This window comes from Chelonia mydas, chromosome 6 (assembly GCF_015237465.2).
Source record: "Chelonia mydas isolate rCheMyd1 chromosome 6, rCheMyd1.pri.v2, whole genome shotgun sequence".
NCBI classification, from domain to species: Eukaryota; Metazoa; Chordata; order Testudines; family Cheloniidae; genus Chelonia; species Chelonia mydas.
Genome location: NC_051246.2, coordinates 64,244,784 through 64,258,344, shown reverse-complemented (window position 1 = coordinate 64,258,344; position 13,561 = coordinate 64,244,784). Strand labels below are relative to the sequence as shown.

Genomic DNA, 13,561 nt, shown 5'->3' with positions numbered 1-13,561 from the left:
GGAAATGTTCAGAAGGCACAAAATGGCTGTTGGGCACTTGTCATTAGGACTCAGGAGCCTATTTTCTATTCGTGCCTTTGAAAACCTCCCTGTAAATCAACAAGCCAGCTTTTTTACTTTAACTGAATCTTTCCATGTGAAGGCTTTTGGAATTAGGTTGGGAAAATTATTCCATAACAATGCTATTCTGGCACAGTGGGAGATGTTTAGGATTGTGGGTGAAATTTGGGTAAAATTTTTATTTGTTCCTTGGGTGAAGTACCATTATTTCCTCACCTCTCAATCTGACCTCTGGGAAAGATCACGTGAAAAGGGTAAAGCTGTTTCAAGTACCCCATTACTAGATTTAATATGATTAGGGCGTCAAGTTTACTAGAAAAGTGCAAAATTTATTGGTTTGAAGTAGAAACAACAGTAACTAGGATTAAATGATTAGTTATCAGTCCTTTGGTGCAACTCAAACTGAGCTCCAGCTGGGTTCACGGAGAAAAGCTCCCCCTTACCATGTATTGTTACACAGCTGCCCAGGTGGATTGTGGGGTTCTCTTCTTCTTCTGATATATACAGCATTGGCCACTGTCAGAGATCAGATACTGGAGTAGATGGGCCATGGATATGATCAGGTATGACAAATCCTGTGTTCCTTCAGCACCATGGGTTTTTCCAGCATAGAAGGAGGCTGGATCCTGGAGTAGGTGGATGGACAGACCGCTGTTTTGTCTCAGTGTGGTATTCCCTGAGGCAATCAGAGTGCAACTAAGCAAAAGACTCTGTGGTGTTATGTCAAGGGAGGTGGCCTCAGAAACCCGTGCTTATGCTGGCCCAACCCACAGTCCTTGGTTCAGTCACTGTGACTGCAGTAGACATGGGCTACTGGAATGTACGAGTCTCATAGCAAAGGGGGACCAGTAAGGCTTTTCTGCTAAAGGGTGAAGCATGATATGGATCTGTCAGAGGTAGATTGGACACCTGGATGTACAGACTTGCTCTTCCATCTCATGATCAGCCATCCCAGAGTCAATACTCCCAGCAAAGACAGCAGCAAGCTTGCTCATGAATGTCAGTTATTCACCCTGATCCCTGATTTGGGTACAGAGTCCATTTTGCTCATGTCAGCCGCTTGATGGCCTCAATCCACTGTGCTCGCTCTGCCTTGGAGCTGGCCTGGATGTAGTAATGAATGTCGTTTTTAGTGATGATTTTGAAGAGGTTGCCTTGTACATTCCCCTTCACCCCTGCAGAGGAAGAGTGCAATAGGTTAGTGGAGCATGTAGAGAACTGGTTTGTGGGAGATGTATGTCTCAATGAGGGTGGAATTTGAGTTTAGCATAACTAAAGTTAGTAGTAGATCTTGCTGTGTGATTCTGGACAAGTCCTTTAATTCTTCTGTGCCTCAGTTTCTCTTGGGAATAATAATACAAATCTACCTCACCGGGGTGTTTTGTGGAATAACCAGGCAATGTTACACACTGTGAAGACAAAAAGCACTATCTAAATAGTGAATATTATTATTATTGGTTTTAGATACTATGGTGGTGGGTTTCTTAGAAAACCCTACAATAAATTAGATTTAATCTCCTGTCTGCTCCTGGCCATCATCAAGCTTCCTTTACATGGGGTTATATTCCCCATTCCCACCCTCATGGTTTTCTTTTAAAGGCTTTCTCATTGCATCACTTATTATTAAGGCCGCGTGTCTGCCATTAAGGTTGCTGAAGTCATGGATTCCACGACCTTCTGCAACCTCTGTGACTTCTGCAGTGGCCAGTGTGGTTGATCCCAGGGCTGCTCAAGCAGCTGGCCCCGGAGACTGCCTGAGCAGTGGCTGGTGCGGTTGGCTTTGGGGAGCCCCCCACAGCAGCGGCTGGCCACAGGGGGGGCAGGGGGAGCTAAGATTTAGTCAGGGGTATTTATAGTAAAGGTCTTGGACAGGTCACGGCCATGAATTTTTGTTTATTGCCCGTGACCTGTCCATGACTTTTACTAAAAATACCCATGACTAAAACTTAGTCCTACTTATTATTCAGAATGGGGAAAGGAGGGAGGGAAGGAACCTCTCAAGTGTGTCTCATCAGGAAGGGTCTCCCCATTTGAGACCCACATTTGCTGTCCCACACTAATCTTGTGCTCATTTGCTTTCATACTATAAATTATTTTGACAGCAGGAACATTGAATCACAAAGCTGAGATTCCAGACAATGTTGTTTAAGCTAAACAAATTCACCCTTCAATTACAGCTTCTTCCACTGTTATATTTAGTGTCCACGAGATTTGGACCATGGCAGGTACAGAGGAAAAAGATGGTGTCAGTAGGGAGCATGGAAAAAAGGGGATGAGGGATGCCTCTGAATAAAGAGCTTCCGTATCCCAGCAAAAAGGAATTGCCCCCTTTACTATTAATTTTCCGGAGTATCAGCCAATGCCCTATTCCCTTCCCGTGATTCATGTGGAGACCTGACTGACAAGCCCAGGCAAAAAGCAAAAGGGGAAAGAGGCAACTCTTGGTGTATCCAAAAGTAGATCTAAACAGTCCCCCTGACCCAGCTCAATGGTATTGGGACAGGTATGTCATCTTCAGTCCCCTACCCCTTTTCTCACAGGAGACTCAGGACTGGTCTACCCACAGATTTGCACCACAATAACAAAGGCGTGAATTAAACTGATTCAATTATTTCAGGGCAAATTTGGGAGTAGACCAGCCCTCAGTAACCAAAGCAGGCAGCCTAAAGTTTCATGCTTACCGGTTGGGACTCCATTATCCTCCAGAGCTGAGACAAGGCAGCCACGGAGAGAAAACCCACCAACTGGTCTGTTTTCTTCCTGCAGTGAGAAAGTAAAATGGGGCCCAGTTGGAAGAGGTAAGAATTAGAACCCTTCCCTGAGGCAGACATACTGGATAGCGGTGAAGACACAAGATCACACTGAACATCTGGATCTAAAACAAGTGCGTCCATGTCTCGGGAAAGCCCTCCCAGCACATTGATTCAATTGCATCACTTTCTCAGCCAGAGTTGTTTTCCATAGTAAGTTGTGGGAGGTTAGTTATTTAAAGGGACAGCGCTAGGATAACAATCATATTTAAAACCTATTCTCTGTTTTACCAACAACATCCGACAACTTTTAAAAATCCATTTAACTTTCCCCTGTTGATGCTATTTGTTCACTTTATACTCTTCACTCAGCCAGGACAGTGAGACTTGATCAGTTTTGCTTCCATTCTCTCTCCATTTGCTCTCTTGTGTTATCCCAGGGCTGTGCAGTTTGGGTTTACAGCACTTGTGGGGAAGATTTCAGTAAAATAAAGTTCATTGTCTGGTCTCTTTAAATGTCACTAAAACATTTCTAGCCACATGCCATTTTGTATTGTACTGGGCTTCACTGCATCGTAACTCAGTGGCAGCATTGTATATCCATATACATAAGCTCTGCTATTCATTATACACATTTAGAACTGAGTAGCAGAAATTCCCATTAGCACTCTGTGATCAGGCCCCATTCAAGGTTACAATAAGGAGGACAAGAGAGCAGAAAAATCACAGAGGTGATGCAGCCTCAGGATGGGAAAGAGTCAGCCCAGAGAGGACACAGCCCCAGAGCAAAAAGAATCCCAGAAGAGGCATAGCCCCAGAGTGGGGTGTGTGAGAGAGAGGAATCCCAGAGGGGAGATGGCTCTAGGGGCAGACAGAGGAATCCCAAAAGAGCTAAGGCATGAGGGAGAATGTGGGAGTAAAAAAAAAACAAAAAACCAGACAAGGGATGTGGCCCCAGGAAATCCCTGAGGGGTCCCAAGGGGAAAGAGTGGAGGAATTCAGGGGGCACATGGCCCTGGAGAAGAAGTGGAGAGGGCAGTCCTAGAGCCCAATTTCCTGTGTAGTTGACTGTATTACTATTACAGTTTGTAAGAGATATGTACATAGATGTAGTGTCTGAGGTCAGCAGTTCACTGCTCACTCACCTTTGTTGGGTCGTAGTAGTGCAGGAAAGCAGGGTCAGCCCTCAGAACAAAGCGCCTCACCTTCCAGTTTTTCCTCTTGTGTCCCTGAGAAGTGAGAGAGACGAACAATCAACCCTCTCATTGTCAGTGTGGTTGCCCTGTATTGGAGGCACCTCCCCGTGTAACTATGACACTTCCCATGAAGAGCCTAAGCTGTGGCTTTCAAGTACAGTCAAAGACAATGGTGGTAACAGACCTAGGATAGAGGTCTTCCCTGAAATCTTGCCTCTCTGTTGAACCACAGTATGAACTTCCTTCCCCGGGGCAGTACACACGGCACACATCCACCTGTATTTAGCAATTTTACACCTATAGGGATATGCACAGATTTCTTCTTCTGTCAGGGTCGACACTACTACAGAATAATTTTAAAGGAAAAGAAGGGAAGAATCTAGGTGAAATTACTTGACTTCTCTCCCTTATCTTGGAGCCCTCAAACAAATCTATTCACTCTGAGTTCTCTGAGAATTCACAGGATCCCAGGCCCTTTTGGATTGCTTCACGCCGTCTTTTACAGTGTCAGTAAAAATACTTCAACCCTGGAGAAAGGAAGGTGCATCTAGTACCCCATCATCCACACTGGCCAACGCTTCACATACAGCTCCAGAAAGACATCTAACAGGAACACATGTAGTGGGATTCCCCGCACCCAACCCAAAGAGTGATCAGTTTATGCCATCAAACCTGAGGATTAACAGCAAACTTGTTCCTAGCAAGTATCATAAACTATGTTTTACAAACTAAGGACATGAGCCTGCAAACAGTTATTCATTCACACATAATTACTCACATTTGAAGTCAATGGGAGCAACTATATGGACATGAATAACTGCTTGCACGAGTAGGTTCTACTCATACATGAGTTAGATGCATTTCAATGCTGAGTAAAGTATCTCAGTGAGGGGACACAACCGCTCCTTAACAGCACCACATGACAGGTTAGGATAGGTAATGAGGAAGAATAGTGCATCCCCTTGAAAGTGAATGTAGTTACTCAGGATAGAATTTGGATTTTGGGCAGGACCCCTGTGCTCTTCTGGAAATTATTTTATAATCCTCAGTAACATCCCTCAGCAGTGAGTTCTACCGCTCACTTATTTATATCAACAAATAGACTCTCTTCTCATTTCCAACCTTGCTGTTTACTCTGCAGTATTGCTAACATGAAAGCTAATTCTGCTGGCCACCTGACAGGTTAGGACAGGTAATGAGGAAGAATAGTGCCTCCCTGAAAGTGAATGTAATTATCCAGCCTTGCTCTTGGCATTCAGCTTTACCCTCCATACAGCCCAGAGAACAACTAGAGTTGGTTTTCTCAATTCTTAATGAGAGGAGATGTTCAAATGTCATATTTACCTGTTTTACTAAATATCCTTGTTTTACAATTGTTCCACTTAATTCAAGGATGTGGAGGTGCAGTTCTTCCCTGGAGCTGAGTTTCCTCTTGTAGCTTTCAGCCTGCAAATGGAAAAAAATGGTAACTGGAAAAGTTTTGGTTAATCTGATGAACGCTAATTAAACAATATACAGAATAGCTTTGTACTGACCTCATAGTCTTCCACAAACCTGTCATTAACACATTATTTTTTCCCAAAGATATATATCCAATTCCATATGCCTATTGCATATCTCCTCAGTTGTCAGAGTGCAATGGACAAATGAATAACCACAAAAAAACACACAAACACACGCACTTAAAATAGCCCTGATTTTTAGCAGAGCTTCAGCCTGGCCACCACTAAAATAAACAGAGCTAGCTCTAGGGACTACAGCTGTAACCAGTTAGATGCGTAACTCTCCTATTTGTAGGTGCCTCCATAACCAAAATTTAGTCATTCACTTCTGAGGGAAGTAAAAGCCTTGGAAAGTATTAAAAAGCCCAAAGCTTCTCATTTTTAATTTGTCCTTCATATTTTTTTCACCTTTTATATATTTTGCCATTTGGTACATGCAGTGTGTCCCCCTCAGCTCCACAACCTCTTTACCAGCTAAAAGCAAATCTGAGTCAGGAGGGATGGGGAGATCCTACTGCTAGAAGCCACATTACTTACAAACATGTACAGTGCTGTTGAGTCATCTAGGAACTGCTCAGCCAGATCACCATTGCGCATGGCTTCAGTGCTCCGAACTCCAACAGGCTTGGTGAAGTTTTCTTCCATCAGCATGGAGGCCAATGTCACAGCCTCAAATCGAGAGGCAACAAAATTACTGGAGATCAGCCAGTCCACCAGTGCAGAACCTACAAAGAGAAAGGCAGCTCTCAGACAGAGAGACACAACACGCTTGCTCATCACAGAGACACACAGACAGACAATCCCTGCCAGCTGGCCCATCCCGGCTTTATCATAATGGCAATGACATATTAATGTCAAGCATAGGCAAGATTCGCCAAAGGCACTGGGTTCTACATTTGCTTCTATATTTCTAAAGAAAGGGGGATAAATTTATAATTGAGAAACTTTTTGAGGCAGGGCATAAATGGGCCAGTACATTCTGTTTGCCACAATCTCTTCTTGTATAAAAATAATCTGTTCTTGTATAAAAACTCCACAGTGGCTCCCTTTTCTCTGCAGCAAAGTATCAGGCATTGGGAGGCTGGTTATCCAGAGCTTATGTACCTGTAAAGCTTTCTTTGTATGTATTGCCTTGTTCCATGTTGTGAGTCAGTTTAATTCCATTACTGTTATCATGCATTTTGTCCACTATGTGGCTGTAAAAGAGCAAAAGAGAGCAGTGTTATATGGATGGACAGACAGACAAGCAGGGAATGTTATATGACCTAACGCCACAATTGATCAGAGCTGTTTTAAGGATAAGTAAATGAGTTGTGCCACAATGCAGGGCAACAGACACCTACTGAAATTTCCTTCTAAACAGTGTGTAGGAGAAATGGACTAATCATCCCACCTGAGGTCCCATGATGCAGAGCAATAGACTAGATGTGTCACTGAATACCTTCCATTTCAAAGTATCTTAGGACTGGGTGGGAAATGTTTACACTTACTTGAGGCTGATGTTTGAGGGCAGTTTGAAGGAATTTTTCATTCTGTGAAGCTGCTGAACCTGCACTGGGTGGCCAGCATGAATGGCTCCAGTAATGTCCAAAGCCCAAGAGTCCCGCTCTTCTCTGGAGCAAGCTTCAAGGAAATATTCTGTGTTGGTTTTTGTCTTCAGCTTAATGACCAGCTATGGACAGAAAAGTACAAAAGCAATAAGAGCATTTATCTAACACGCATGGAATGCTCCCCTGATGCCCTGTCTCACGCAACAGAAGCTCCGTCAACCACTGCAGGGAATCCTGATCAGTTCATTGCCAGAAGGACACCAGTCACAGCTCAAGTCTGGGGGTCAATTAGCTCCAAGTAATAGCTGTATGCCCAGAGCCCAGTATACTCAAGAAAGTGGATTGGCCGGAGATTATCCGGATAACACAGCGATCTACAACTTTGAAATGGAGCTTTCACATCTACATTAATGGTTCAAATCTGCCCTACATTGGTAACAGCTGAAAGACATTGCTATACTCATTCTAACAACAGATTTGCTGAAATACAGACTCAGCAATATACAGTTACACGGATTCGTACCAGTCAGGGGAAGGTTGCATTGCTGCCGCTCACCTGTGGCTAGACATAGAGAGGACTTCACACTCCAGAAACTTTCAACAGCAGCAAATTCTCCCTGAGCTGGCTGCTATCCCAGATGCACAGTTCAGGGAAGGCAAAGAATACAACTCGAGCATAGGTGCACCATTGGGGAAGGTGAGGAAAACATATTCCTTCCTCTTTCTCACTCTCCCTATTTACTATGCTGTTCATGTCCTTCTTGGTGTGACTGCAGGGCAGATGAATTTTCATCTATATCCAATTCTCCCCTCCACAGCCTTTTTTTTTTTAGTATATGATTGCATCTCTGAGCTGGAGTGTTCAGAGAAAAACAACCAGAGTGGAAATCCTCAGAGACAGGATAAGGAAATCCAGGAGTAACACCTAGACCTGGCCTTCTCTGCTGAAAGGCTGATCAGCATCAACTGCTCCCAGTTCTAGAGAGGCATGCAGGGGCAACAGAGGAAGAAATTGAGGAAGTCAAGGGAATGAAGGGGAGAAAACAGAGAATAAAAAAGTCATTGCAAAGAAAAGAATGGTGATAAAGTTTCAAGACATACCGGTCTGTTCTCATAGTCCAGGCACGGACAAGTGATAGTGCAACCATCCAAAATGATCCTGCCCTTAGGAGAAGGCTCCTTCCTGCCTCCGTCAAGTTTATAATACAGCAGCTTGTCCTGCAGCAGAACAAACCATCTTGCTTTCCAGTTATGGACAATATGTCCCTATGCCAAAAGAAATTTCCTTGGTTACTTTAAAGACAAGCTTAGAGGAGTATTTCTCTTTCCACCTACCTTTCTTTTGGGTAGGTGACATGGGAATACTCTTATTATCCTTATATGCAGACCTATTTTTAAAAGTCGCATTGGAATGGTTGTTATGTATATTGTGATAATACAACCAACTATTCTGGAGAGAGACTGCAATGGACTTCCTTCATGTGGACCATTACCCTGGAATTTTGATAAATGCCCAAAATTATTTAACCAAAGTCATGCTAAGGAGACCTTGATGCATGCTGGAACTTTGATTTCTAAACTGACTCTTGCTGATATCTTCTGAGAACGTGCAAGGTCATATTTCTTATGAGTTAGATTGTTTCGATTAAAAGACAAGTCTGGAAAGGATTGCTAGTGGCAGCTGGGGTAGTTTCCCCGTGGACTAAGAAAGTATAAATCCCAAAGTGATCTCAAATCAAGAGGGCTCCCCCCATCCCTTTTTGTCAGATTCATTGTTTGCCTTGTGTGCAGCTCTTTCTCCCACCAAGAGGAAAGAAACTGCAAATTTATCAATTTACCACCACTGGAAACTCACAAGTTGAGCTTTAACATGGCAAGTTTCCTCTGTCAATATATCTCCTCTGTCTTTATAAAATCATTGGACAAAGAAGATGCAATTTTTATTCTTTCCCAAACATGGGCCTCATCTCTGATGGCAAGAATTTTTCTGGCAAAAGCTCAAAGCAGATGAGTGACTCAGAGGAATGACCAATCTGCAACATTGGGAACAGGGAGCTGGGTTTTGGGCAGGATTTACTGTATTGTAACTCTGAGTTGGAGTCAGTGGGAGTTCAGAGTGCTCAGCACCTCCAAGGATCCAGCCTGCTGACAGCAGTAGCATGGCTGCTGTTTGATGAATAAATTTCAGTTTAATTCTCTATCAGTTTTGCACGTTGGTAGGTTCCATGGTTCCAGGCAGCCTTGAAAACTCTTGACTGAGCAGCTAGGTTTTTTCTTACATTCCCCTAATGCGAATTGGTGCTTAGTCATATCAGACCTGCTGCCCATCTCCTGTGACTAAACTGCTTCACTATGCTGCCGTTTCCTGTGCGTTCCTTTCATCCCAACCAAGTGAAGGCTGCTAAACCGCCAAATGCCTCTTGTGCTATAGCGCTGGAATACAGCCGAAAACCTCTGTGATCCAGTAGTGTGATTAACTGGAGCTCTAAGGCTGGTTTTAAAGAAGAGCTTGCCCAGGGGAGTGGCACAGACATGCCTGGTCCTGTCTTTTGGCGGCAGTTCTGGCTTTATGGTGCAGCCGAGCTGACTTTACATATTTCACAGGAGATGGAGCTTTACAGTCAGTCAGTGAGGCACCAAGGTAGTGGAGGCTTCATCATGTTAAAAAAGGTGGGTAAGGCAGAGACTGGGGAACGTGCAAGGTCCAGTCACTGCAGGAATCGTGGGTCATTAATGTGTTTGGGATTGGGAGGGAACATTAACGATTTCTATGAAAACTGATGTAATGTGGTTCTCTCAAACCTGACTAAGTCTGAAGACATCTTGCCCTTGCTAAGCAAAAGTTAACTGGCTGGATCAGCCTTTGGTTTTGTTCCTTCTCTTCCTTCACTCCATTTTTTCTTTCCTTTTCTCTGTCTTTTTCCAGTGCCTGTGAATTCCCTCAGCTACTTTTCTTCCAGTTAACATTGTCTGTTTTAGCTGTTTTCTTCTTTCCCCCTTTAGTGAGTCAGTCTCTCTCCTTCACTTATTTTTCCCCATCTTTTACATGGCCTTGCCTTGTGTTTATTTGTAGTCCTTCACTCTGGTTTTCCTCTCTTCACCTTAATGAACCTCTACCTCTTCTTTCCATTCCATTTCTCTCACTCAATTCCTCAATCTCTTCTCTCCCTTCCTCTCTCTCCTACTCTGTATTCCTTCCTCCTTTTCACCCCTTCCCGCCACCTCTCCAGCTGGTGCCCTTAGATCTTCCTGCCCCCCTCACTTCCACTGCTACAGTTGGACCAAGAGGTTCTCCATCCACTCTCCTGCTAAGACCAAAATCACTGCTGCACCCATCCAGGCAGTGCTTAATTTACAATGAAAGAGGTGCTGGTGCTCAAGCAATAAAGTGCCGGGGCTCAAGTAATTTTTTTACACTCATAACTGATGTAGCAAGCCCAGAGATGCCAGGGCTATGAACTGCCAAGCCTAGGGGTGCTGGGGCTCGGCCCTGGCAAGCCCCGGCACAAATTAAGCACTGCGACCAGGGCAACCTCACAGCTGCTCTGGCGCATTTATGCCTCCTGGGTAGAGCTGAGTGAGAATTGGAATTTCCATTCAAGGGGAAATTCTGCTATTTCAATGTTTTTGTCCCACATAGGACAAAAAGGTGAAATATCAAGTTTTTTTGCAGAATGAAAAGTTCAAAAAAAAATGTGATTAGGAAACAAAACATTTCACTTCAGCCTTTTCAATTGAAACAAAACTTTTCAACAGTCCCAAAATCAAAGTGTTTAGCTTCAGTTTCTTGAACTGACCAGTTCAGCTTTCAAATGTATTTCCCTATCATGGCACATTGGGAGTTGTTGTTCAGTTCAGCTGAGACCCCCATCCTCCCCTCTGGGCAAGGCTCCCTGGCTGGACAAACCCCATTATGCACCAGCAGTCACATCACTCCCATGAAACACCATACGGCTCAGAGGGAAGACTTCAGTGCCTGAGGAGAGAGGTAGACTGGCCAGGGACCCCAACTCATAGGAGAGAATGGGGGCCTGAAGTACAATTCCTATCAGGCAATGCACCATACTCAGGAAATTCATTTTTATGTTGAAATGACTCAAAACAAAAGGTTTTGGGGCCATTTTACAAACCAAAATATTCCAGTTCAGGCCAAACCCACCCTAAATGAAATATTTAATTTAAAATTTTCCAACAGAAAGGGAAGGAAAAAAGCAGCAAAAGCTCTGCTCCTGGGTGTTCTCAGTGAGGAGCAGCAGTCATCATCTTCCCTGGATGAGAATGGCTGGCTGGCAGACAATGGGGAGCTCTTACTACCTGAGCTGCCTTGGGAGCCCTGCTTGGTACACACCCTTCACATTAGCACCAGTGATGCTGCTGTGTAGTGCACAGAAGCATTTCCCAAGGTGGCTTAAATCTCACAAGCCCCTGGTCAGCATTGCCCTTTCTGTATTAAAATAAAGGCGATTAACAACAAGTAAGACAGACCCATAATAACAACAAGCTTCTGCTGCTGCTGCCCAGAAATAAGTTCCCCTCTCCGCTTCTGGTTGTGATCCAGCCCTGCAAGTGGGAGGGAAGACCTGCAACACAGATCTTCTTTCAGTTGCTCTCACCGTGATTTTAGCTGAATGCATCTTACGTGCAGCTACGAGAGTGTGTCCTGTTTCATAATGGGCCTGTATTCATGCTCATGTTCTGATCTCCCATAAAGCTGATACTTCCTCTTTCTTTCTGAATTCTGCTTGCACAGGCTGTGGAACGCAATATGCCAATCTAGTTAGCCCCAGAGAGAAGGGGCTCTAAGCCTCTTCCAAGAGCAGAGACTGAAAGCTTCACTCCTCACCTCTATCCCGCTTCTACCACCAGCCTTCTGCTAGGTTCCTCTACCTGCAATTTGCTGAGGAATGTTCTGGTGAGTGTATAATGTTGTTTTTTTGATAACCAATGGCTCTTTCATCCTCTATGAAAACATTGGTGCAGGGAACCAGAGCCAGGGAGGTTAACTCTATAAATACATGCACCTTAGACAGAAGTTCTGTGGTTGCACTTAAAATGCATCCACCAATTTGAAAGATTTTACATATTTGAGAGGTTTCAGAGTAGTAGCCGTGTTATTATAAATTTGTTAGTCTCTAAGGTGCCACAAGTACTCCTGTTCTTTTTACATATTTGAGAGAAATTCTCTTTGAAGAATGGGGAATAGCAGTAGAAACCATAACTACTTTCAAACACTTGCACTAGGCCTGGCTCCAGCAGACCCTCACTTCAGATGCAACAGTCAGTTATAAGAGTTAAGGCAGTCTAAATATGTCAGTTTCAAAAGAAAGCCAATTCCTGTCTTGAGCTCTTACCCTTTTAACGAGGAATCCCTCCTTCAATATTCCACTCACATCCTGCATCCTGGCTGCCAAGTAAAGAAGGTTGAGCGTGTACTGCAAAGCGTTGAAGCAGTTGCCAACTGTCCCTCCGCGCAAGGTTTTTAAAGAGGACTGATTTCTCCAGGACCTTCCTCCTCTGTGACGTCTCTTTCCTGCCCTGCCTTTCCCTTCCCTTCCCTTATCCTGCTTGTGAGACAGTAGTTAAACACTGAGCTGGCGCAACACCTGCCCTCAGGGAAATGCAGAGCAGTGAAAGTTCAACAGGATTGCAGTGCTGATTCCATAAAATTCAGTATGGTAGAAAAACACCCATCTGGTGACTCAGGACAAGCAGCTGCAAAATTATATGAATCAGGGAAGAGACAGGCATTCTGTAGGTGGAAAGTGGAGGAGGTGAGGAGTAGAGGCTCTAATGTTCAGTCCATCAAGATTTCAGAGAGTTCAGTATGTGCTATGAAGTTTCTCTTCACAAATAGGTACAGGGATATGAGAGAGACAAGGTGAGGGAGGTAATATCTTTTACTGGACTGACTTTAATAAAAGATATTTCCTCACGCACCTTGTCTCTCTCATATCCTGGGATCAACGCTGCAAATAATTGTAGGGATACTGAACTGCTGGACACCTTAAAGGACAAGATATTCTTGCCCATGAATTATTGTAAAGGTCTTGAAATAATTTATGTTGGGCTTTATAAGAGTTGTGTTTTTTTTAAACACAAAATCCATATTTTGGGCTTAGAGTGCCCTCTAAAGATGTGGGCCAAAATTATCCAAAGTGGCTGCCTAAAGTTAGGCTTCTAAAACTAATTTTAGGCAACTAAATTAATGACCTGATAGTTAGAGATGCTGTGAATGAGCCCCCCCATCCTCTGCCCAAAAAGCATGACATCTACTGAAGCTTCAAGGTGCTCATCACTTCTGAAATTTAGGTCCTATATTTTGGTGCCTGAATATAGACTTAGACTAACTTTAGGCACTAATTTTAAATTTTTTTGGCCATGATACAGCCACTTATTTAGGCTTTGATCAAACAAACAAATATCAGCTAATAGAATTTGAATCAGAGAGGACAGCTGGTTTTTTTAAGTACTGTCCTTTTCTGTATAGAAAAACTTGCCTTTTT

At 43.7% G+C, this 13,561-nt stretch overlaps 1 protein-coding gene across 1 annotated transcript; it reads right to left on the bottom strand.

The window, feature by feature from the left end:
* Nucleotides 1-369: 369 nt before the first annotated feature.
* Nucleotides 370-12,950, bottom strand: PLEK2 (pleckstrin 2). The gene is made up of 9 exons (XM_007054259.4): nt 12,410-12,950; nt 8,160-8,324; nt 6,999-7,180; nt 6,613-6,704; nt 6,046-6,233; nt 5,351-5,452; nt 3,956-4,039; nt 2,742-2,820; nt 370-1,235 (listed from the first exon to the last, which is right to left on the bottom strand). The coding sequence occupies exons 1-9, from the start codon at nt 12,455-12,457 to the stop codon at nt 1,108-1,110; spliced, it is 1,068 nt and encodes a 355-aa protein (XP_007054321.2). The 5' UTR covers nt 12,458-12,950; the 3' UTR covers nt 370-1,107.
* Nucleotides 12,951-13,561: the final 611 nt, after the last annotated feature.

Coding starts and splice junctions, on each gene's coding strand:
- PLEK2 (XM_007054259.4), bottom strand. CDS start 12,457: ATGCAGGATGTGAGTGGAATATTGAAGGAGGGATTCCTCGTTAAAAGG. Junction 8,325..12,409: donor AGGGATTCCTCGTTAAAAGG/GTAAGAGCTCAA, acceptor CTTTTGGCATAG/GGACATATTGTCCATAACTG. Junction 4,040..5,350: donor AAGGATATTTAGTAAAACAG/GTAAATATGACA, acceptor CTCACTTCTCAG/GGACACAAGAGGAAAAACTG.